This window comes from Diabrotica undecimpunctata, chromosome 3 (genome assembly GCF_040954645.1).
Source record: "Diabrotica undecimpunctata isolate CICGRU chromosome 3, icDiaUnde3, whole genome shotgun sequence".
Classification (NCBI taxonomy): Eukaryota; Metazoa; Arthropoda; class Insecta; order Coleoptera; family Chrysomelidae; genus Diabrotica; species Diabrotica undecimpunctata.
Window position 1 is genome coordinate 92,529,319 of NC_092805.1, and position 24,624 is coordinate 92,553,942.

Here is a 24,624-nt window from a genome sequence, read left to right on the forward strand (position 1 = left end):
ATGAAGTGGCAGCATTCGCGCAAAATTTGCTAGACGTGAGAACCTGGAGAAAATCGGCGCAGGACTGTCAAAGTGCCCAATCTGATAAATATTTTGTGCCAAAACTTTTAGAACATACGTTAATAGTAAAAGTGCACATACTTCTATTTTTCTTTCGTACATACGAGGCGTACACTAAAGTTTTGCACAAATAATAAAGGGAAAACATAGTTTTGGGACAAATGAGCTTTACTGTTTTTCAAAGTTTCGCCTTTAAGATCACTACACTTTTAAGTTTGAACCAACCAATCGTCGAAGTATTTATTCTAGTCCGAAATTGGTAATAGATTTTGGACCGCCTCATCTGACGCCTTAAAACGTTTACTACATATTTTTTTTATCGGAAACTCAAAGAAATCACACTGTGTCAAGTCAGAGCTACATGCAGGATGACCCACCAAATCGATGTTCCCCGTCTTCAAATTCTCGGATGTTATACGATCCGTGTGAGAGCTGGCATAGTCCTGATACAAGAGGATGCGATAATTCTGGTTATTTTTACGGAGTTCATCAATCATTTAGCATTGATGATTTTACCATTCTCTAACAAAATTGTAACAATATGTGCCTTTGTTCAAAAACCTCGCCAACACTTAATTCGCCAACACTGCGAACACGGACTACATTTGTTAGCTTTGGCTCGTTTTGAAATACTCATACCTTTGGTTAGTTTTTCGTTTCAGCTCATAGCAATATCCCAATGTTTTATCACCAGTCACAACATTCCATATCAAAATTGATCTGCCTCCGTTGAATCTTTTGTTTGAAATTGTGTTGAAAACTTGTTGCTGCTAAACCACACTAAATGGATTTTCAATCTTTCAATGTTGTTTACGATAAGAAATGTCAAAATTTACAAAAATTATATTTACGAAGTGAAGTAACTTCCGCTATGCCAAACTTCTAGTGGACGCCTCGTATTCTTATTGTTTTCCATAATTTATAGATAGATCTCAGCAACAACACCAATAAAATAAAACGCTAAGATTATTATAGATCAAGCATACCGACACTTTTTTTAATTTTATCACTCTAATATTTTCGAAACTATTTTTTTGTGGCACGTTTTTCAGTGAATGTTTTATACATGGAAATAAAACACAGTTAATTGTAATAAAACAAGACCAAAAGCTCACCAAAGAAGAATTATTTCTTGAAGCTTTAATAAAAAAGAGGGTACATGATATGTACTTAAAATTGACATAAAACAAACATATATAAACAGATATTTAAATTAATTACAATTCAAATCATAAGAAATTTTAAAAAGGGTTCATCAAACCGTTATACGATAGAACGACTTAATGGTTTCGAGTGATAACTTTTAAGAAGTATATTATATGGAGAAGTAAAAGAGCAACGTTTGTGGTGCAGGCATTACAACTTTGAGTTGTATAGAAGTTTTGGGAACATTTTGGAGGAATGTCCTGAAGACTTGTGAAGCTTTGGCTCATAACGAGCTGTGATGCCCCTGATGATGATATACTGTTAAATATAGTACCTGTTGGAGTAGTTTGTTGTATGCCTCCTTCAATTGTCATTGGATGGTAAATAAAAGTCTGGCCGTCAGATGTTTGCACTAGTTGTGGTTGTTGTTGGGGTTGAACCAGCACTTGGCTTGTCTGTAGACTGCTTACAGGAACCACCTAGACAATAAATTATTATTTAATTACAAAGAAAATACTTTACTAGTACTTTAAAACTAACAGAATATACAAAAGTATTAACATCAAGCCATTTTTTAACCGCATATTAAATCATGATATCACGGATCTCAGTAGGGGTAAATAAAAAACAAGGCTATGTAACTATATACTGATCAAGAGGAAGATGTCAGGTAAACTCGAAAAAAAAAGGGTATTGTATCGTTCACAACGGGGCACGCCATTTGCTTGTATAATAAAAAAAAAACATGTGAAACGATATAATGGAGCTACCAGGTGGCACTTCCTTTCATATTAGCTTTATAGGCACGATCCTTATTTCTTCCATATTCGAGGGACCAGAATGGACCAAATCAATAAAAATTTAAAAAAAATTACCGACTTCCAAAATGGTGCATAGTATATGGACGCATAAAATGCATCCCTACCGCATACAGTTACATCAAGTTACAGTAAAAAAGTTTTTTTTTTGAAAATATTTTATTTTCTGAGGAATCGACATTTTATTGCAATAGGTTCGTTAACAGACATAATTATCACTAGCGGACCAACTCGACATCGAGTTTTTTAAATGAAATTTTTATTTTGCGAGAAAAATTAAGAGATCAATACAAACAATATAAGCAAGAATATACATAACATTCATCAATAATAATGCAAGTAAAAAAAAAGTGATTATGGAAGTCGACCTCAAAACCGGAATGCAATTTTTAGTTCATCAAATGTCGACATGGATATCATTTAGCAGTTAATTTTGCATGCCGATCACGAATCCGGTGTCAGATTTGCTCTATCTTGACGTTTTATGCGCGTTTCGGGTCACTTCCGGTGTCGGATCGCAACCGGAAGTACATATTTAGATTCGTCTCGACGAGACCTTTCGATCCATATATACATTGTGGGGTCTAAAATATAAAGTAAATTTTAACTTCCGGTCATCTCAAAACCGGAAGTGAATTTTTGTACCAAAAGTATATCTTGACAATCTCATACGTAATACTAATAATATTCCGAAAAAATATTTTAATTATCTAATATGGTTTTTGAGTAAAGTGGTGGACAAGAAAAGGGCTTAGCGTTTTAGTATATAAGATTATTACTTCGATAAAAATCTTCACTTATTTCGAGTTACGTCCCAGAACAGGTGGTCGTTGAATATTTGGGGAGGCATTGTTGGATCATATGTTACTGAACCTTATTTTTCCAAACGGTTACTTACAATCAGTACCATAGGTTTTTAACAGACGAGCTGCCTAGCTTGTTAGAGAATATTCACTTGGGAAGTATACGAAACATGTGGTTTCAATATGACGGAGCATCACCGCATTATACAATAAATATTAGGCGTGTGCAAAATAATAATTGCAGCGACAGTTGGATTCGGACACGGGTGGTATAGACTATTTTTGCGGTACATCAAGAATATAGCATACGACAATGAACCCATAACACAGGATAATATGAAAATATGTATACAAAACGTCTTTACCAGCGTTGGACCTGAAATGTTATGGGGCGTTCGGTATTCCTTTATCAACCGTATACGACTGTGTCTTGAACATATTGGCCAACTTTTTGAACATTTATTAACATAGTTAATATTCATTTATGAATTTACCTTATCGATTAGATCAGAGGTGCTCAGACTTATAGTGTTTGCGATCTATCACAAAATAATTTAAAGACACGCGATTGACTACCGACTTCTACAACTAGGCTGGAGCCTAGATACTAAAATATGTAGATGTCTGAAACGACTTTATAATTGTTTTGTAAAACGTTGCGTAATTACTGAGTGTCAACCGTAAGCCCGATGTGAGATATTTGTCGTACTTATCTTGTGTTTTAAATATTGCTATTTTAATTCTTCAACTTCTACTCATCATAATTTAATAAAGACTGACATACTGCTCTGTCAACGCAGCTTGCTATACAAGAAACGGACACTAGAGAACAATCGGTAACAGCAGTCGCCAAACGTCGCGCGGTCACATTGCCTCAGAAGCATGGAATATTTCGATCAGGATCTGAATCTTTTGCGATCGACTCCAGAAGCTGTGACGATCGACCGGTCGATCGCGATCTACTGTTTGGGCACCGCTGGATTAGATCAATATTATGTTGTAACATAAAGAGTCATTAAATTCAACTAATTTTTAATAGCATACGTTTTTTTTATTTTTGATTTATGTTTATACAAATAGATTATAATTTTTGTTTTGTTATATTTCAGTAGGAACACAAAATGTATTAATAAAACATCTGCAAAAACATCTATAGTTCTTCTCTAAACATCTACAAAACTAAACATGCCAGGTTTATAAAACATAGTATAAGAAAGATTGTGATGTCTTCTACAAAATACAGGGTGTTTCATTTTAAAAAAATGAGAAAATTTTAAATGTATTTGAAAATAGTGATCATACTGTATATTGATCACACAACCCTTTAAATATTACCGTTTTTCTCAATAAAAGTGTAAATATTTCAAAAATTAAGGCCTATAAAGCCTTATACAAACTCTTCATATTTTAAAAAATATATTTAAAAATGGTATAATATATAGTTCCCTTAAAATATGTTCCATTATTATATGTTCCATTAAAAAAACACAACTTTGGTTCATTCTATTGTTCTAACTGACCCTGTATAATCGAAAATAATTTTAAACTATAGACGTCTTTAATATACATCAGTTTTGTTTGAAATATTTTTTTATATACTAGATAGTTTAGCCGTAATCAAAGAAAATCACAGGTTTGGCGTACCCTGTATATCTATCACTCGTGAACGAATGTCAAGAAAACGTATTATGTGGATCAGCGGAAAGACAACAGGATATCACATTGGAATACGGAGAAATTATCAAACATTTTGACAGATATATGGGTATGACCATCACAAAAAAGGGAAGTAGATAATGCGACAGAAACAATCAAGGATGGAAAGCAGTTTCGATAGTATCCTTTGGCATTAGTCAGTCAATATCAAATAATAATAAACACAGGGACAGTATAACACAAATTTTAAAAGTATAATCACCTAAGACATTGAATTAAAAGTATAATCACCCAAGGCACCTAAAGGACAAATATATAAAAATAAATAAATAAACAAATAAATAAATGCCAAATATATGGCCAACGAACGTCTCAAGATTTTTTTTAAGGTTAAAATACGTTTATTGACGTTTCAATTTCCACTTCGGAAATCGTTCTCAAAATACAAACATTACTTAGTGAAAAATTCTTCTAATAATTTAATTTTATCTGACTCATTTATATTGACAATTCAGACATACATTATACATTTTAAAGTAGACGACTTTAAAATGATATTGCCAATATTGTTGAGTTGCGCTCCTGGGGCGACTTTACTTATAAGATAGTTCATTCGATTACATGAAATCAACTTTAACTTGAGAATATCGATCAGAAAAGATTATAGCCTGTAATTCGTCTTTAAAAAGACAAATACATGCCATGATGAGGCAAATTATGAGGGAAAAACCAGTAAAAAAAACCTTATAATACTATCCCGACATGGTAAGTATTTGGTCGTGCATTTAGTTTACCTTCAATAAACACCAAATTCTGATTTTATATGTTTGTTATTTAAAAAACATAAATGATATATGCTCTATATGTTACTGACTTACTAATAATGGTATTTTCCTTTTAATAACTATATATATAATAACGGATTTATTACGGCTGTCGCCGCTTCTCCGCCCCCAATTTCCATCTTTTTCTGTCATATGCAGTTGCCTCTTCTAAGTCGCTTGCCGCCATTGCTTCATCAATATCGTTGCGCCAACTTCTCCGTGGTCGTCCTCTCTTTCTTCTTTCAGGAGGGATCCATTCCAGTACTCTCCTAGGCCATCTGTACTCTGGCATTCTTTTAACATGTCCGAACCAGATTAATTGTTTTCTTTCTATGTCATCATTGATATTTCTCTCCATTTTCATTTCGTTTCTTATTTGTTCGTTTCTAACTCTCTCCTTTTTTTAACCTTTTAACATTTAACATTTTTTAACATTTTCCTTTTAATAACTTCCTCTTTCAATATGGGTAACCAGATCCTACTACATTCTGCCGAGGAATTTGCAACACAATTGGTCTCATTTAGCATAATTAGAGCCGCTTCTTTGATTTTTCTCTTTTTACCATCCGTTTCTTTTAGGACTATATTTGAATCATTCCATTGAATCCTATGTTCATTATCCCATGCGTGTTTACATATTTGAGATCTATCAAATTCTCTATTTTTAATATAAGATTGATGTTCACTTATTCTAACATTTAATGGCCTTGATGTTTCACCTAAATAAAACTGATCGCATTCACAAGATATTTTATAAATGCAATTCTTTGTCATTTCTTGTTCATTCTTAGGTTTGGTTTTGGACAAAATAGATCTCAACGTGTTTGTTGTTTTGAATGTTGTTGAAATTTAGAATTTATTTCCTATCCTTTTAAGTTTTTCTGATAATCCTTTTATGTATGGTATTGTTATTTTCCTCGTATTATTCCTTGTGTATGCTGTAGGATATCGTTCCAAGTTGTTCTGTTCTATTCGATCGATTGTTGAAAACTCCTTATTTATAAACGATAAAGGATAATCATTTTTTAATAAAACAGATGTTAACAAATGTTTTTCCTCCAAGAACGAATTTTCGTTAGAACAAGTAATTTTGGCTCTATCATATAAGGATTTAATGATTCCCTTTTTAATATTAATATTTTGATTTGATTTGAATTTAAATATCTGTTGGTGTGTGTTGGTTTTCTATACACCTGAGTCTCATATCCAGTATCGTTCTTAGAGATTAAAACATCCAGGAAAGGTAGTGTGTTATTATATTCCTTTTCCATGTGTCTCTTCTTTATCGTTTATATCATTTAGGAATGTGTCCAACAACTCTGATCCAAAATTTTAAAGTTGCCCAACTCGTCGTGTTTAGTGTCATTCGATAGATTTTTGAAAAAGATTGAACACGTGTTTTTCAGTTTTTCGATTCGATGTAAATTTCGTGAAATATTCGATCGTCCCGCCTCTTTTGACACACCCGTTATATAATCTTATATATTCTTTATTTGTCTCCTTTTGATATGTATGTACCAATAATTGTTCATCATCCAAATACTTTTCCACCCGGAATATTTTTGTATGTTTTTGGATCATAAAAGTGTATTAAGTGATACATGAGGGATGTTCAATTTTATGAAAAATGGTTGAATATTATTTTTTAATCCAAGTACAATACACTTAAAAATGTTATCATGTGCTTCGCTTTCAAGTACAATAAATTTTCAGCAAGGTTATATTTGTTATAATAAACAAATTATGCACTATAATTTTACTACCTCTGAAATACGTAATATTAATAGCCAATATTACAATTAATATTAATTACATGCACAACATTGCGCTTACTGGAAAACCAACAAGTTATCTCTACCCATTAGTAGAAAATCTTAATGATATATTTTTAATTTATAACTATTCGTAGAATGAATGAAAGTGTATAAAACGTGTAAAATAATGTTATATTGAACAATGGATATTCTAAAAAAATGTTAAGTAGATATTTTTAATTACCCAAGGAAAGATTGAGGGTCAGAGAGGATTAGGTCGCCAATAAATGTCGTGGTTGCGAAATATAAAGAATTGGACAGGCATAAGTAACACCTAGAGCTTTTGCATGCCGCAAAAGATAGACGTCTCGCCTTAAGGTAGTTCACCAACGCACTATAGGTGAACAGCACTATAAGAAGATATTTTTATTGCATTGGAGTAGATTGTAAATTCCAAAAGGTTAGTTTCTCCTCCGATCTTACCACAGTGTGAGCTGAAAAATTTTTGTCTACATCCTCTACTTATGTTTTAATCCAAAATACTTGGGTTTCTACGAAAACCCAATTATCCAGTTTCACCAGTTCAACCCAGTTTCAGAGCTAGGTTTATTCCCCAATGAGGTTTTAAAATGATTACATGTATCGGTTGACGAACAATCACATTGCAATTGCAGACAATATGGTAAGACGTATCCTCTGCATTTTCGCAGAATTTTCATGCTGCTCCGTCTACTCTCAGTGATCACTGTCCGGTGAAAACACGTGTGATTACTCCGAGTTCAGTCTTTTGAAGCTACATGAGGATTTTTACATAACCATCAGAAGGTTGTAAAACCTTTTGTTTGGCTTTGTTTATTTGGCAGCAGTTTATTTCATAGCAAAAATTGTTCAGATTGCAGTCTGTTGCTTTTTGCTAATATTGTCGTAAACGATTAATTATATATTTTGTTTCCTATGCGTCTATCATAACTAGTATTAATAGTACCCATCCATTTCTTACCTGTATCTGTTGTAATCCTTGTGTTCCTCCAGCTGTAGCTACTTGGAGTTGGCCATTGGATGGGACTGCATGCACCATTATTTGCTGGCCATTTGCTCCTTGAATAACTTGGCCAGTGTTCATTTGCATCACCTGCACCTGGCCCGGCCCCACACCTTGGATCGGTTGTAAGACGACTTGGCCATCAGCTGTTGTGGCTATCTGCTGTTCCATGGAGCTCTGTTCTTTTCAGTTAACTGAAATAGAAGGACAAAAATTAAATTTATATATATATATATATATATATATATATATATATATATATATATATATATATATATATATAATGTATAGAGTGTATACAAAATAATTTCATTTTGTAATAGGTTATCAAAAAAATACAACTATCCTAACAAAAAACTATATATTGCAGTCACTTGGAGATTCATACATCAACTGCAGTCAATTGGCTTATTGTACATCTTCCATTATCTATTATACAAGTTCTCTTTCAGTAGATCTACTATATATGAGCTCTCCGCCAAAACCCGATGAACCTTTATTTCACCTTTGTATACCTAAGGATCTTGTATCAAGGCAACACCGAAACCTTCCTTGGCAACAGTAAGTTCCATGAAAGCTGTCTTACTGTGCTAAAGGTCACCATTTTTAGAGTCGGAAGAGTCACTCATTTCTTAGTCCTCTTCTGGGCCATCTCTTGTGATCTCGTATCCAAGTTATTCCCATTAGTTACAATCAAATGCTGTCAGACAGCAGTGGCAGTTCGCCAGTTCTCTGGGATATTGCTTAGACCATACTTTTTCCTCGTACCATGAATCTCATGATAATGACTCGTAGCCCAAGCATGGTAAAGATTACAAAGACACGAGTACGAAATCACTTTCCCTATCATCGCTTACAATGTTTAACAGTACCATATGCAGAAAACAATCATAGAAAAAGAAAAAGAGGACGCCCAGCACAAACTTGGAGAAGATCAAATTTGTTATGGATAAGATAAGAGGTAAAGGAAAGTCTTTAAACGAGAAAAAGGCTTTGTGATACTACTCAATAGCGCATTTTCACCGAAGCTCTATGCTCTACTTAGAGTTCAAAAAACTATATAATCGAACAGAAAATAGACTTGAGTACCACCAAGGAACAAATAAGAACGAAATTGACTTCATTATAACCAACAAGATGTCAGTGTAATAAGTAAATTTCAAACAAGCAGCTACCAAAGACTAATCAGAGCAAAAATTGTTCTAGATCTGAAACTAGAAAGAATATAATGAATCACAAAACCAATAGTAACCGGTTACATGACCAAATCGACAGCTCTCAATTAATGGAAATCATCCTTGATAGTGCCAAACAAATCGGAAGCCCGCAACAACACAATGAACATAGTACACTAGCTAATAAAATCAAAATAATGCTAACACAAAGAAGGGAAATGAAAGTAACTAGCAACATACAGAGAATACAATACATAGAGCTTTGTAAGACAATAAGGAAAAGTATTAAGGAAGACATAAGAAAATACAATGAAATACTGGTAGAAAATGTAGTCGAAAACAGAAAATAAAAGAAGAACGGCTTAAATCATTGGAAAGACGCAAATCGTTGCTCTAAACACCAGAATTACAGACAAAAATGAAATACAACTCGTAATTAATTCTACAGCGAACTATGCAAAGCCTCTGAAATATTTAAAGAAGCAATCAGTAACCAAAAAGATGTACCAGAAGTCCTTCCGGTAGAAGTAGAATCGACAATTATAAAAATGAAAAAGCGGTAAACCAGCTGGAATATATGGCATAAGAGTGGAACTGCTTAAATACGCTGGCAAAAAGCCTGGAAAATTTTAGCAGGCATAATTACGAACTGTCTAAGATCAAGATGCATACCAGGCTACTGGAATACAGCAAACATAATTCTCACACATAGGAAAGGTAGCAAAGAGGATATCAAAAACTACAGATCTATAAGTCTATTATCAATCATGTACAGGATATTAACAAATATATTCACCAACAGATTAACAAATGCATTAGATGATGCACAGCCAAGAGAGCAAACTGGCTTCAGAAGTGGATTCAGTACCATGGATTATAACATACGCTTCGAGAACTAACGAGTAGAGCTAAATAATATGAAATGCCGCTAGCATGAGCTGCTGTGAATAGAATAAGATGGGTCAATGTGGTCGCCAACATCTGTAGAAAATAGGCACATTTAGAAGAAAAAGCCGCTAGCTTTAACCTTCATAGATTTCGAGAAGGCTTTCGATTCTATATATCCCAAGGCAGTAATAAAAGCTTTGAGCAACCAAGGCATTAACAAACCGTATATAAAGACTTAAGCAAATATATACAGACAAGCAAAAGTTAAGATAAAAATTTATGAAACACTCCAGAATTTCCCACTATCAGAGGCATCCGACAAGGAGATAACTCTAAAAAATATATTGAGCAAAATGAACTGACAGAACAAAGGCCTATCCATTGATGAAGAATATCTCAGCCATCTAAGATTTGCAGACATCAATCTGATTGCTAATAATCCAGCAGAACTACAAGAACTTATAAGCGACCTAAATGCAGCTAGCAATGAAGTTGGCCCAAAAATGAACTTGACAAAAACGAAAACCATGTGAAACGAACTAGTAGATGTCCACGATGTAATAATAAACAACACACACACACACACACACACACACACACATATAAGGCGGAAAACAAAAAAAAAAACGCTTTCTGGTCAATGTGGAAATAGTTCTATAGCTATTGGAAATAAGGATATGGGGAAGACTGGCCCTGAATAGGGAACACTGGAAGCATTTTTTAAGTGAAGCCAAGGCTCATCAAGAGCTGTAGACTATAAAGAAGAAGAATCAATCAGTCAATATCTTCATTTCTCAGAGTTTTTGGCTAATTCTATTGCTATTTTGGCTAATAAACTATCGGCTATATCAATATTTTCGACCCTAATTGAATCAACTTTCACACCTCTTCCCAAGGTGTTACTCTCTAAAATTATTGTTAAGGAATTTCTAAGCAGCTGGTTAGCATAAGTTCATAATTCCTCTACTATCTCGACCATAACGCAACGTTGTGAAAAAATATCAACGTAAAGAGAATAATGTATGTAAGGATATATGAAAAATATTTAGTAAAATTTTAATATGGTTCTTACCAAGGCCTTCTTTCAGTATGTCAATATTTGTGACATGATAAGTGAATAAGTGTTTCGGAAATGTCGCGATTATGTGCAATTCTAGGTTTCCAGGATTGTATTCGTGAAAATTTAAAATGTTTTATTGAAATTTTGATTAACAAAAAGAAATAGTTGCGCAGACTAAACACTATGGCGCATACAAAACAAAAGGTCTTGGTAAGAATTATATGTAAAAATATCCTTTATCGTTGAAGACGAGTACAAAGAAGAACCTAAGACTTTAAGTATGTGTATATCATATTGTAAAATATTTTAAAAGATTTGGATCTAAAAGATTTCTTAGATCAGTTGGCAGGACCGACTTTGAAATTTTTGGTCCAAACCAAGATTTCTTGGTCCAAGGAAGATTACTACTGAATCTGGGGTCAAAGATCAACAAAGTTATAGATAAGTCCAGAGAGTACTGCGTTAGACTTGAAACTTAGGTTATACATTAGAAGTGCGGCAAAGGCTTTCGTTACTTTCAATAATTCTGTCGAGGCTTTTAGTACACCAGTTTATCGGTTTATTCAGGGTATATTTATTTAAATGATCAAGCAATTAAAAACTATAAGACACCTGGAGGAAACCAGATAGCGGCGGAAATAAAAAAATGAGAAAACTAACAGCAAAGATTATATTAACTGCTCATTAACACCTGGGATAAAGCAGTAATGTCAAAGTACCTTGTTGCTTTTACCTTGTCCAGTACATCAAAATGGACTAGACATGTGCACTACTAACTAAAAAACTTCGTGAGAGTCCAATAGTTTACATATCTAAGAGGAACAGGAAGTATGGAAGCTTAAGGACACTAAGTCAATTTTGTATCACAAAAAACTAATATGAATCTATAAAACAATCTTGAGACTTATTGCTGACTATGTTAATGCAACTAAAGTTATGACAAATGCAGATCAAGAGGCATTAGACCAATGGGAAAGAAAAATGTTGAGATCAATTTATGAAGAGGTAGAAAGGCTGCTGGGAGGATAGATAGAGGAAAACAAAAGCTAGCAAACTAGCAAAACTGTACAATGAATCATCTGCAAATACATACATAAAAATACAAAGACTAATTCATCACAAATACAAACTCTTTGTATTTGTGATGAAAATATGTCTAAAATTACTGAGAGTACCATTCATCAAAAGAAGAAAGACCAAGAAACAATGTTTACACAATATGTGAGAGGACAAAAGAAGAAATATGAGTGTCATAGACTGGAAAGATAAGGTATTGGATGGAGAAGAATTTTAGGAGATTAATGATGAAAATATCACATGGAAAAAACATATGAGTAGGTGTTTAACCACCCTTCCACTCGACCTAAGAGGTCTATTGTGGCTTATCCCTAGGTTAGGTTAGGTTGGCCCTTCAGCCCAGCCTTTTTAACAAAGTTTATTAGGGCCCTAGGTGACACTTCTACTACTTCTTAGGGCTCAAGTTGATAATGTTCAAACATATTGAGCCTTATCTTTGCCTTAAATTTTATAGTGGGAAGATGTCAAAAGACTGAGACATTGGAAACTTCTAAAAAAACTACAACCATAAATGATGATTTTAGTTTCATTAATCTTAGCAAAAACTAACAAATACTAATGGAATATGAAGCATGCATATTTTGTAAACAATAGTATGAAACTAGCTTTCATACTATATCATACCTAAAAACTTTCCGTTTTTTGACTACGCATATAAAAATGACTTTTCTGCTTCCATTTAGAAATCATCATCAAATATCCTCCAACGCTAAGTGCTGAATATGTGCTCGATCAATTTATTTTAATGTATATGTTAGTCATTATTAATTTCTACCATTTTCCTTGCGCTTCGGTCGTCAGTAACTTTATAATATGTCCTTTTATTATATGTTATGTACAAGACTATGGAAGTTATTATTGGATATACAATCTCGTAAGGAGATTAAACTTACATACTTACATCCGTGAGAGACTTTTTGGCAAAAGCCAACTACAAGAATTAAAATATTTTGGACATGTCATGAGGTCAGACATAAACAATATGGAGAGATGAATTATTCAAGGGAAGGTAGAAGATTGAAGACCATAAGGAACATCTCCAACAAGATGGATTAACCAGATCTCAGAAGTTGTAAAAGACCTATGCATGATGAAATAGACATGAACAGAGCCAGAAATCTATGAAAATGTACCATACAGAATATCACAATGACTATTACACTCCCTCCGGGAGGTCAAGAATGAAGAGAGAATATGATCACAGAATCGCAATTAGATGAAGATACCAGTCAGTCGTCCCACATGAGTTTCATTAGTATTATAAACTGTTACTGACTTCAAAGAACATCAGCGATAGTATTACTGTCTGATACTGAGGACAGTGATCCTCAAAAACAACACTTAAAAAAGTTGAGTAGCTTGCTTCGTCAGTAACCTGATAATACACACTTACTGTGCTTATGTGAAAGATTTTTTTTGGCAGACCAATACACAGCAATAATTCTTTTCACATAATTAGGAATGTTTATGTCTGATTTAGTTACTAAACTAATACACTAATCAGTCATGAAAAAAAATGATGTAACCTAAAAGAAAAAAATGACCTATAAATTCTGTATAAAATGTGTATAATAACAATAAAGTAAGAATTATACTTCCCCCAAATTGTCCAAAATCTTTTTACTGGAAAAAAAAATAAATGAAGGGCCTAATGATTTGCAGTGAATTCCTACATGAATAAGAAATTATTGGATAAAATAAAAGAAAAAAATAATTGTCCTTTCCTTAGACATGAAACCAAGTACAAACAATGAAAATAAATTTTTATACATATCAGCTCTTTCTTGTACTTATTAAGTTAAACCCTCATGTACATAATTAATAACAATTAACTTATATACCATTGAATAGCTAATACAGACATAAGTTGCATTTTTAAGAAGTTGTACTAATGAAAAATTTACGAGCTAATCAAATGTACAATTATCTTAAATAAGGAATCATTATCTATTAAAAATATTTTGACATAGTAAGTGTATACAATACAAAAATTATGAAACATCACTTCAAAGTCAAATGAAATTGATTATACCTCATTTCTGGAACAATATGGACTTCTTTGGCACAATATTACAAATACAAGGTTATTTGTTACTATGGAATATAAAAATTCTTGAAGTAAATAAATACAAGTATGGGTTGAGATTTAGAAGACGGTTATTATAATGCAAGGTCTTTGTTCTGGAGCTGTCGCCATTATTATATACTCTTAATTTAAGAATCATAATCATTCCACAAATTTTTAACAACAATTAATTTGTTTGAACTGGCGGTACAACCCCCAATTGTACAGTAGAATATGTTTGATAATTTGTGAACTTACATTGGATATTTTAGTGTGCACTTTCTCAATGATTGGTCGACAAATTGTAGACCAATGGTCGCAACGCACTATATACAAACACGGTACGTATTGGTTCTACCCGCTACCACTCCCTCACGAGCAAACGGCGGTCGATGCTCCGTCAGCTTATCGACGTGTAGGAACTTTACAGGCGCGGGAAACTGGCGGCCAATTACAAAAGTAGAAAAGGAAAAGTGGCTTATTATATTTTAAGCAGCTAAAGAACACCGATCCCTCATCACCAATCAGTGCGATTCGCCGAAGTAATTATACACAACCGAAACGAGACGTCAAAATTATTTAACAACCTTGGCTAACTATCAAAAAATGAAATACAGAACTTTTATTGATAAACTATATTTTAATCATATCTGTGGGTGACTATGGTTACTTATGACTCAACGTCATAACTGAGCATTAAAAAATATAAAGTTGATTTTTTTAAATTATCTATATGTTATTTTTTTATGACTCCACGTTAAAAAATAAAAATATTTCCTTTATAAAAATAATTCTATTTCTTAGTAGCGCCATCTTTTGAGTGTAAATTAGTCAAATTGTACCCAAATAACAAATCAACAATTATTTTTAATTTATAAAACTGTGACAACCAATTAATTAGGCAAGTATAGGTAAAGAACCGTCGAATAATTAAACGTTTTTCATTGTAATCGTTAATGAAAATATTAAAGAAAACAAAATTTCCTTTAACGTTTTGCAGAGGCGCCATCCTTTAGCGATTAACCAAACTAGACCGAGCATGGTCTGTGACTTAAATAATTCATGTTTACTTTCTTGTTTCATTTTTCAGGTAGAAAATATAGAAATTAAATTTAAAAATAATGAATTTGTTAATTAATTTTAATTTCAAATAAGACAAAGCAGAGTTCAAAATTTTAATTACACGTAAATCTTTTTATTTAGGTATTTATATTGGTTTTTGTAGAGATTTATATTTCACTCAAAGATAAACTATAAAAATGAATTGACTAAAATTAATTTGTAATTATTAAGTACCTAAGAAGTCCTTATTGGCATCGTGTATATTGTCTGTATGTCCGTCTGTGCAATACCTAATTCTTTAATGAATTGTCCTAGAGTCTTGAAATAGGTACAAATTGGAGTACCTAGGGATGAACCCTATTGAATTTGGGGCCAATAGACCTCTTTTTTCTTGTCATATTCTTATGCCTTTTATTTTTCTCGGAGGCAAAGTTCTAGATAAACTTAAACATAAGTCATTAACTAAAGAAATTCTTAAACATACTTAGAATTATTGTCACATGGAACGCTAACGTCCTGCAGAACCATAAGTAGGAACTAATTAATTTCTTAAACCTAAATAAAATTGATGTACTACTTACTTCAGAAACCAACTTTATCGATTTAACTACGTTCAATATTCCGTCTATACTACATATAGCACACCTCACTCACATCTTGAATTACCGAATTATGCAACAGAAAAAATTCAGGCAACAACCGTTCAAGTGAATGCAACGCCATGGCAGTAACCTTTCATCTACAGCTCACCTCGTCATGCAATCTCTACACATAAATACAAAGCCTTCTTCCAATTACTTGGGAATAAATATGTAGCCGGGAGAGACTGGAATACGAAACGCACGCACTGGAGCTCAAGACTCACAACAACAAAAGATCGTAATCTTTTAAAAGCGATGAATGACAACAACTATGATTGCCACACCAACGAAATTCCTACGTATTGGCCAAGTGACCCCAGAAAACTTGATTACTACAGATCTACTGGACTACTACATAACCAAAGGCCTGTCCAGATACAACTGTTCTAGTAGAATCCAGCTATGATCTCTCATCGGATCATACACTGGTTATTATGAGCAGCAAGAGTACCACAGTTATAAACAACTCACCCCCTTTTCAACTCACGTCAAAAAAAACCAACTGCAACAAAAGCGACATAAAAATTAGACTACAAGCCCATGGGACATTTTTAATGGACCATTTGACCCAGCATGAATCACATATAGCTAAATCAATACTACAACATGTATTAACAAGTTTAGAAACTAGTGCCGCCAATTCTTATCGGTACACAAAGCATAGGGGTTCAAATTTAGGGTTGCGCCTTAGATTTCTTACCACTATCCCAGCCAAAATGTACGTCGTTGCAAAAAATTAATCTTTCGATAATCATAATACCGATTCGAAACTTTGTGTATGAATGCCGTACTGTGTCTTACCGAAACGGGGAAATGTTTGGCCTAAAAAAACTTACCCCCTTGAGTGGTAAGTTTATCTTACCTATGACTCACATGTACCGATAAAAAATTGACAGCATAGTTTCTAAATTTGTTATTACATATTGCAGAATTGTTTTATGTGATTCATGCTGGGTTAAATGACCCATTAAAAATCTCCCATGGGATTGTAGACTAAATCTACACCACGAACTAAACGCAAACCAACAATGTGTTAAACAATAAAGATCAAAATTTATACAATATACTTCGTAGACAACTTGGAGTAGCCATCAAAGCCGCAAACAACGAACGTTTTGAACATTACATTGCAAACCGCGAAGACTAAATGGTGAATGGACTCGTTACAACAAAGAAAAAGCGGACGTCTTTGCTGAATATATTAAAAGCGTATTTTAAATCGAGCCAGAAGACCCTGGTGAAGAAATAGAAGAACTATAATTAGTGCAGCATGTCAAATGTCCCTCCTGATCAAAAGTTTTACTCCTACAGAAGGAAAGAAAGAAATAAACAAACACAACTCACGAAAAAACTCAGAGGTTATGATTTAATCTCCGCACAAGTACTAAAACAACTTTCTCGCAAGACCATTAATATGCTAACAGTTATATTTAACCGCATTCTAAGCTTATGCAAAAATATGGAAATTCCCTAAAATCATTATGATCCTTAAGCCAGGAAAAGAGCCCAATGAATTGACATCTTAGCAACCCATCAGCCTACTCCCAACCGTAAGTAAAGTTTTTGAAAGATTGCTGCTACAAAGGATATACTCAGACCATGAATTCCTACCATTACTATCAAAACATCAGTTTGGTTTTCGAGAAAATCACTCCACTACTCAATAAGTCCATCGAATGATTAATAAGATATTAAAAAGTCTTGAAGAAAACAAATACTGCAACCGTATATTCCTAGACATCTCACAAGCGTTTGATAAAGTCTGGTACAGAGGCCTGCCTTACAAACTAAAAATAGAACTCTACTCAAATCCTACGTATCAAATGGATTTTTTTTTAGCCCTTTTTCTATCCGAATTGTCGAATAAAGGCCTCTCCCATTTCTCGCCATTCATCCCTGTTGTGTGCTAGGCGTTTCCACATTGGTCCTACGACTCTTTTGATATCGTCGCTCCAGCGCATTTGAGGTCTTCCTCTTGGTCTCTTCGCATCGTACGGTCGCCAGTTTCCGACTTCTTTGTTCCATCTACAATCTTCGAGACGTTCGTTGTGTCCAGCCCATTTCCATTTTAATTTAGCTGCTTGTTTCGCGGCGTCCTTTATTTTTGTTTTGTTCCGGATTGCTTCGTTCGTTTGCCGATCTATTAGTGAGATACCAAGCATCTGTCGTTCCATGGCTCGCTGAGTTTTTCGAATCTTGTCCATGTTCTTTTTTGTGAATGTCCAGGTTTGAGCTCCGTAAGTGAGAACAGGAAAGATACAAGAATCGAACACTTTGGTTCGAAGGTTTTGGGGTATCTTTTTGTCTTTCAGTATGTATGAGAGTTTTCCAAATGCGGCCCATCCCATTCTTACTCGTCTGCTTATTTCGGTAGTTTGGTTTTCTTTGTTTACCTTGATATTCTGACCCAGATATATGTATTCTTCTACATGTTCCACTTTTGTTCCTTGGATGGTTATCGTCGGTTGATCATCTTTATTCGACATTAGCTTAGTTTTACTCAGATTCATTTTCAGTCCTTTTTTTATGGATTCCGTATGAAGCTCATCGATCATCGTCTTCAGTTCTTTCCAGCTGTCGGCTATTAGTACTACGTCATCTGCATATCTTAGATGGTTTAAATACTTTCCGTTTATCGACAGTCCCTTCGTTTCCCAATTTAGTGATTTAAAGATGTCTTCAAGTGCGGCAGTAAATAGTTTTGGAGATATGGTGTCTCCCTGTCTTACTCCTCGGTTGATTTTTATTGGCCTCGTTTTCATTCCGTTATCCATCGTGACTACCATTTCAGCGTGTTGGTATATATTATGTATTAATATCCTATATCTAGAATCTATTCTGCTGTTGACCAGTGCTTCCTCAATAGCCCATAATTCTATGCTGTCAAAAGCTTTCTCGTAGTCTATAAATGCTAAACAGATTGGTAAATTGTATTCGTTAACTTTTTCTATTAGGACCTAGTGTGTGAAGATGGTCACATGTACTGAACCCTTTTCTAAATCCGGTTTGCTCTACTGGTTGATATACATCGAACTTTGTTGTCAATCTATTTGTAATTATTTTTGTGAATGTTTTATAAAGTTGTGATAGTAGTGATATTGGACGATAATTTTTCAGATCTGTATTGTCCCCTTTTTTGTGTATTAATATTGTGTTAGCAGTATTCCATTCCCTTGGTATGTTTCCTTCAAATAGGCCTTTATTAAAAAGTATTTTTAGGTACCTGATGACTTCTTCTCCTCCTTCTTTCAACATTTCTGCCAGAATTCCATCATTACCCGGTGCTTTATTTCTTTTCAATTCTTTAATTGCATTTTCTATTTCTACTTCGCTTATTTCGGGCATTACTTCAGAATTTACGTTTGTTATTTGTCTTTTCAGATTTTGCTTTGAAGAGTCGGGGGGATCGTTTCTTGAGCGGTATAACTCTAATAATCAAATGGATATTTCTCTGTAAAATTCAATGGATTAATAATCCAACCTCTGTCTTAGCAACTCCAGAGTCCCGCAGGTTAGTGTTATCGGGCTGCACAGCCATAGCTACAATCGCTTCCTTTGCTGAAAACGTAGCAATAGTAGCTGTAAAGATCCCATACAAGCCTCACAAGACCTGCAAAATCATCTGGACATACTTAGTGATTCGTACACAAATGGCGAACAAAAGTAAAACAAACAAAATCAACTCAAATAATATTTACCAACCGCCACAACACATGCCTACCTATAAGAATTGACAATGTAAGAATACCAACAGTAACAGACGCTATATCCACGAATCTATGGGGCTGTGTAAATCCAACGTCGCTGAATGTCATCTAAAGATTTCAGTCTAGAGTGCTAAAATCGATAGTGGAAGCACCATGGTACGCAAGTAATCAAACACTTCACTACGACTTAAAGATTCCTTTTATCAGAAAAGAAATCCATCGAGCCACGGAGTCACAAAATAAAGGTATCATCCACGACAAAAATGAGCAAGTAAGGGAATTACTCAACAATGGTCCAGCCACAAAGACACTAGATATAACCTGGCCCCAAGACCTACTTCAAAACTAAACCAAAATAGAATAAGGTGAAACACCATTGGGTGTCTCTCTTTCATGCCCAAAACCAGTAACACATTTACGTAATACTATGGAACGATGTAGATTGTAAATAAACATAGTTATAAAAAAGTTATGACTGCATAGATTGCATATATTCTCCTAACTTGTACTTTCGGTAGACGATATCTTGGTGATTATGTACAATAACGATCGATTGCGATCTTGTAAATGCAGGCAGCACTTTACCAACTATCGGCTGCCGATTTTTCGACTCATTAGTCGAATGAATGAATTCTCTCTTCTGATGCAGACCATAATGTAGCTTCGCCTATTTTAAAAAATTTTAAAGTGTTTGTCCTTGTGTAGTGTAGTGTGATGTACAATTTTATGTTTATGACATTCTATAATTGTTGGATAGGCCAATATTGACGAAATGCCCCTGAAGATGCTCTAGGAAGCGAAGGTACTTGGGCAAGATTTAATTAATAAAACTGTGCTCGATATCTGCCTTTCATTTGATCAAAGTTCATTTATTCGAGCATTCAACCTTATATCAATTTATATCTCCCTTCCGATAGATGGTCTATCCATGTAAAATCGTCTTCTGACGATTCTACATGATTTGTTTTTTATTTATGGCAAATATATCTGCCCAAATTTTCCAAGACATCATAATTAATTCTTTTTTAGTAACGTAGGTCTCACGTTTACACGAATAAAATATAAAATAAACCGCAAACGATCTACAGGCAGATCCCAGCACTTCGTCAAAACTTCCACAACAAAGTAAATCGATGGATTCCTTTAATTCCAGGGATATCGGCAGTTATTTAGAAATATTAGTGTCAGGAAATATTACTGACGATATAAAATACAAGCTTCTTACAGCTTCAAAGAAACCTAAAAAAAGTTACATCTTTCCTACTTCCGAGCACAACAAGAGGCTACGAGTTAAACTCAGACAAGTGCATGATAATCACTTTGAATAGTATCCATGGCTGGTGTTCTCACAAGTTAAAAAGGGACTTTTTTGCATTAACTGTTCAATTTTTGCGAACACTAAAATGGTTGGAAGTAAGAAATCCATTATCGCCACGAAACTTGCCACTGAACCACTAATAAAGTTTGCCAATCTTACCGGTTGAGGTCACCAAAGATGGGGACCTTAAGACCCACTCCCAGATTAAGTAGCACGTTGAAGCGTCAACAAATGTAAAATTATTTTTTGCGACACGAGACAACCGCGAACTTGAGGTTATATATCAATTTTCAAAACAAAGAATGGAAAGCATTAGAGAAAACAGACACCGTCTTGTACCTATAATCAAAACAATCATACTTCATGGAAAGCAAAATATTCCTTTGCGAGGACATAGAGATGATGGAAGTCTAATAGAAAACGAAAATGATCGTGAAAGTATAGTGAGTAACGAGGGAAACTTGCGACTGAAACATCACCTTAAGACCACTAAAGCGAACTCCACTTACATAAGTAAAACAACTTGTAACGAATTTATTTTATGCTGTAAAACAGTAATTTTATCGAGAATACTGGAGAAACTCAAGGATTCTCGTTATTGCAACATCATCTTCGATGAGACTACGGACATAGCGCACATCGCCCAACTGAGTTTAGCTGCAAGACATGGTGACGGGAAATTACACGAAAGATTTTTAGGTTTTGTTGACATCCATAAAGACAATGATTGTAGTGAAAACATTGACGATGAACCGCAAGAGATTGGAAAGCCGTTCTCTGTCGGTGGAGAATCGTGTGTATAGCATGTAATAGTTCCTCAGTTAATACGTCAGAATTGAAAGGAGCTGTGACTACAATACAAAAGAAGGCTATCAACGCGCTACTACCGTATCGAAGTCATCAGTTCAACCTAGCTGTTTCACGCAGTTGCAAAGTTATAAGTACTTGGTACTATTCAAGTAGTAGTATCGTTTTTTACAGCATCTAGCAAGCGGTTCGCAACATTAAAGAGTCAACTAAAAAGCTCCCTGCAGTCACATTGTCAAACCAGATGGGTTGAGCGGCATGGCACTGTTATTAAATTTGCAGCAGATCTAGGAACTGTTTGCAAAGTTCTTAAAGAAATACAGTGTTGAGGGATAGAACAACTGCTGACAAAGCCAATAGTCTCCTTCGAGCTCTCTATAATTGCGAGTTTATTATTACGCTGTTTACACTTCAAAGGAGCATAAACGCCCTTAATGATCGTGATCCTATTATGCAAGCGTTGTCTGTTTGTCCTAGATCTGATTATCCTACTTTGCACACGATTTGGTTGTATCCCTCAGTGGCGCACCCAGGGGGTGGGGGTTTGGGGGTTAAACCCCCCCCCCGGACCCTATTTCGACACTGTTACTCACACATTTTTAGGACTCAAAATGGAGGTAACATCATAAAAAAAATTTCGGTGACCAACCAAAACCCCCCCCCCCCCAGAGAGGTAAATTCTGGGTGCGCTACTGGTATCCCTGTATCTATTGCTACCGTAGAAAGAAGTTTTTTTAACATTAAAGACATGGCTGAGGTTGACAATGAAGGAGGAACGACTTAATGGCTTAGCTTTGTTGAACACTTACCTTGACATTGATTGTTCTATTGACGAAATGTAATTAACCAATGTGCCAGGAAGAATAGATGCATAAAATTCATCGTTTAATGAAGAGAACCACCCACAATTATAACTTTTTTTTATATCATAAGATGGTATTGTCTTGTATATGTATATAATTAGTTTAAATAAAGCTTTCTTAAACTTTGCATGCGACTTATTACGATTTTTTTAATACGATAAAAGTACAGGTAGCTCAAGATATCTTTAGCGCCCTCTTCTTTAATTTTTTCTGTATCTGCCACTGCTCTGTTTACAACTTCTACGATGTTATATTTCATTTCTCTATTAGTAATTACACCAACTCCATTTATAGTGTTACTTTTTCCTATATACCACATCTTGTATCCTTCACCTAGTTCTATTGTCCTTTGTCCTTTCCACCTCGTTAGTTGCTTCTTCTTTTAAAAGGATCTACCAATTCGATTCCCAAAATCTATTCTGACCTGTAATGGCGTTCCCCTTTAAATAGTTCACATTGGAAAATCCAAACAAACGCTTTTTGCTTCCTGAACATTTTACGTCAGAAGATGCCATCATTTAAATAGGTGTAATTTTTGTTATGGGTTACATCAACAATGAAAGTAAAAAAAATTGTGTCGTTAAGGACCCAAAGACTAATAAAAATATGTCTTCTTCTCGAATTTCTTCTAGTCTACAAAGAAGAGTTATTAGTCCCCGCAACATCTGGAAGCAATATTACATGACGGTTTTCATACTTTTATATAGAAAATATCACTGTGATCATACCACCGAACACATGCTGTTAAACGGACAGCAACGGTCAAAAGTGTTTCCGATGAGAAAATCACAAAATAGAACTGCAACTTTCTCCTTAAAATATTGTGATGGAGGAAACTACAAAACTGGGATCAAGATCCTCTAGAACTACCCATATAGTAGTAGTATAAAGTGGTGTCCAAGAATAAGATATGGCCTATAAAAGAGGCCTACTTATTGATGAAGCTGCACATGTTCCTTATATGGGAAGCTTTTCAAGGAAGCTGACTCATGGATGATACTTTGGTACTAAGCAAGAGTCCTTTAAACACCACAAACAACTTTATTGAAGAAAGAACGGAGTAGTAAGTTATTAAAGCGGAAGAATGTTCTAAATGCAAACGTTTGCGGGTGTACCTTCCAGAACCCAAAAATGGAGATCTGAAGGTGATATTAGAACGCTTTGAAAAACAAAATAACGGACTCAGAGTGAAATGTCATAAGAGCAATAAGCTGATAACCAAAAAGATTAAATTTTAGAGGATGAGAGCTAATTATGAGTATCTTCTTTCGGTGCCTGTGTTTAAGCATTGGCTATCCCCATGACAATGCCATTAAACCTTTCTTGATCGTTTACTGTATAGAAAATTTGCTCTACACCCAAACCGGTCCAACCTCTTATATTCCGCAACCATGAGAGCTTTTTACGACCAATCTATGTCTCTCTTTTTACTTTTTCCTGGATAATCAGGCAAGGATGGTATTTATCTTCATCACATATAAAAAGTAGTTAACTTTTCTCGTTTTGAAGATATTTTAGAAACTCCCGACCTTTATTCAGCAGTTTGAGGACTTCTTCATTGCTGGTGTATGTAATCCAAGATATTTTCAGCAACATCCGGTAATACTACATCTTAAACGCCTCTATTTTATTTGTGTCGGCCTTTAGCGTCTATGTTTCACAAAACATAGATTTTTTAATGAAATTTACAGCTCATTCGTAACAACACTCATGCAAAACAGTGCCTCCATTGTTTCTAAACCATCACGCACTTTTTTGTTCAGCAGTATCTTGAAATATATTTTTAAAATGCGACTCATCAAACTGATCAATCGTAAGTGGCTTACACTTACTTGCGTTAGCTTTCTTAGGTAGTTTT

General features: G+C 34.4%; 2 protein-coding genes across 5 annotated transcripts in view; one reads left to right on the top strand and one right to left on the bottom strand.

The window, feature by feature from the left end:
- Positions 1-14,890, bottom strand: part of Nf-YA (nuclear factor Y-box A) — a 40,895-nt gene extending 26,005 nt beyond the window's left edge. The window contains exons 1-3 of one of the 4 annotated variants that reach the window (XM_072526304.1): positions 14,627-14,890; positions 8,062-8,297; positions 1,541-1,685 (exon numbers count right to left, since the gene is read on the bottom strand). In XM_072526304.1, coding sequence (XP_072382405.1) covers positions 1,541-1,685; positions 8,062-8,274 — 358 coding nt within the window. In that variant the 5' untranslated portion in view covers positions 8,275-8,297; positions 14,627-14,890. Of the gene's footprint in view, positions 1-1,540; positions 1,686-8,061; positions 8,298-12,927; positions 13,193-14,335; positions 14,580-14,626 lie in introns of those variants that run through there. The other 3 variants (XM_072526301.1, XM_072526302.1, XM_072526303.1) reach the window with 3 other exon arrangements.
- A 6,508-nt stretch (positions 14,891-21,398) lies between these two features.
- LOC140435956 (52 kDa repressor of the inhibitor of the protein kinase-like) lies at positions 21,399-21,899 on the top strand. The gene has a single exon (XM_072524667.1). The coding sequence runs from the start codon at positions 21,399-21,401 to the stop codon at positions 21,897-21,899; it is 501 nt and encodes a 166-aa protein (XP_072380768.1).
- The last annotated feature ends 2,725 nt before the right edge of the window (positions 21,900-24,624 follow it).